The sequence below is a fragment of the Sinocyclocheilus rhinocerous genome, unplaced genomic scaffold (assembly GCF_001515625.1).
Source record: "Sinocyclocheilus rhinocerous isolate Xijiao unplaced genomic scaffold, SAMN03320098_v1.1 C34912309, whole genome shotgun sequence".
Classification (NCBI taxonomy): Eukaryota; Metazoa; Chordata; class Actinopteri; order Cypriniformes; family Cyprinidae; genus Sinocyclocheilus; species Sinocyclocheilus rhinocerous.
The window spans coordinates 1-333 of NW_015732169.1; the positions used below are offsets into that span (position 1 = coordinate 1).

The 333-nt window shown below is 51.7% G+C and overlaps 1 protein-coding gene across 1 annotated transcript; it reads right to left on the minus strand.

Annotated features, from left to right (window-relative positions):
• Window positions 1-6: 6 nt before the first annotated feature.
• On the minus strand, window positions 7-330 carry LOC107734673 (hemoglobin subunit alpha-2-like; the record flags this gene model as incomplete). Its single annotated transcript, XM_016546639.1, has 2 exons — window positions 7-175; window positions 263-330. Coding segments are annotated over 2 exons (237 nt in total), but the record flags the coding sequence as incomplete, so codon positions are not given.
• Window positions 331-333: the final 3 nt, after the last annotated feature.

The following is a 333-nucleotide window of genomic DNA, read 5'->3' on the forward strand; positions in this document are numbered from 1 at the left end:
GGCGTGAAGCTCGCTGAGGGTGAGCAGACCCCCCTTGAGATCATCTATCAGCTCGACAGCGCTGAGGAAGCCTTTCACTACGGTCAGCCCATGTTTTTTCACCTGAGGTGAGCCGGGGCTCAGGTCTGCCCAATGGGAGAAGTAGGTCTTCGTCTGAGGGTAGACGAACAGAGTCCTGCAACGATTCAAAACAAAAGATATATAATAGCAGCCTATGTCATGCATGTCCGTTCATTTATGCAAAAACTGCAGTTCAAACTACCTGGCCAGAGCCTCACTGCCAATCTTTCCCGCCTTAGGGGCAACTTTGCCGAAGAAGGTCTTCACCGCCAA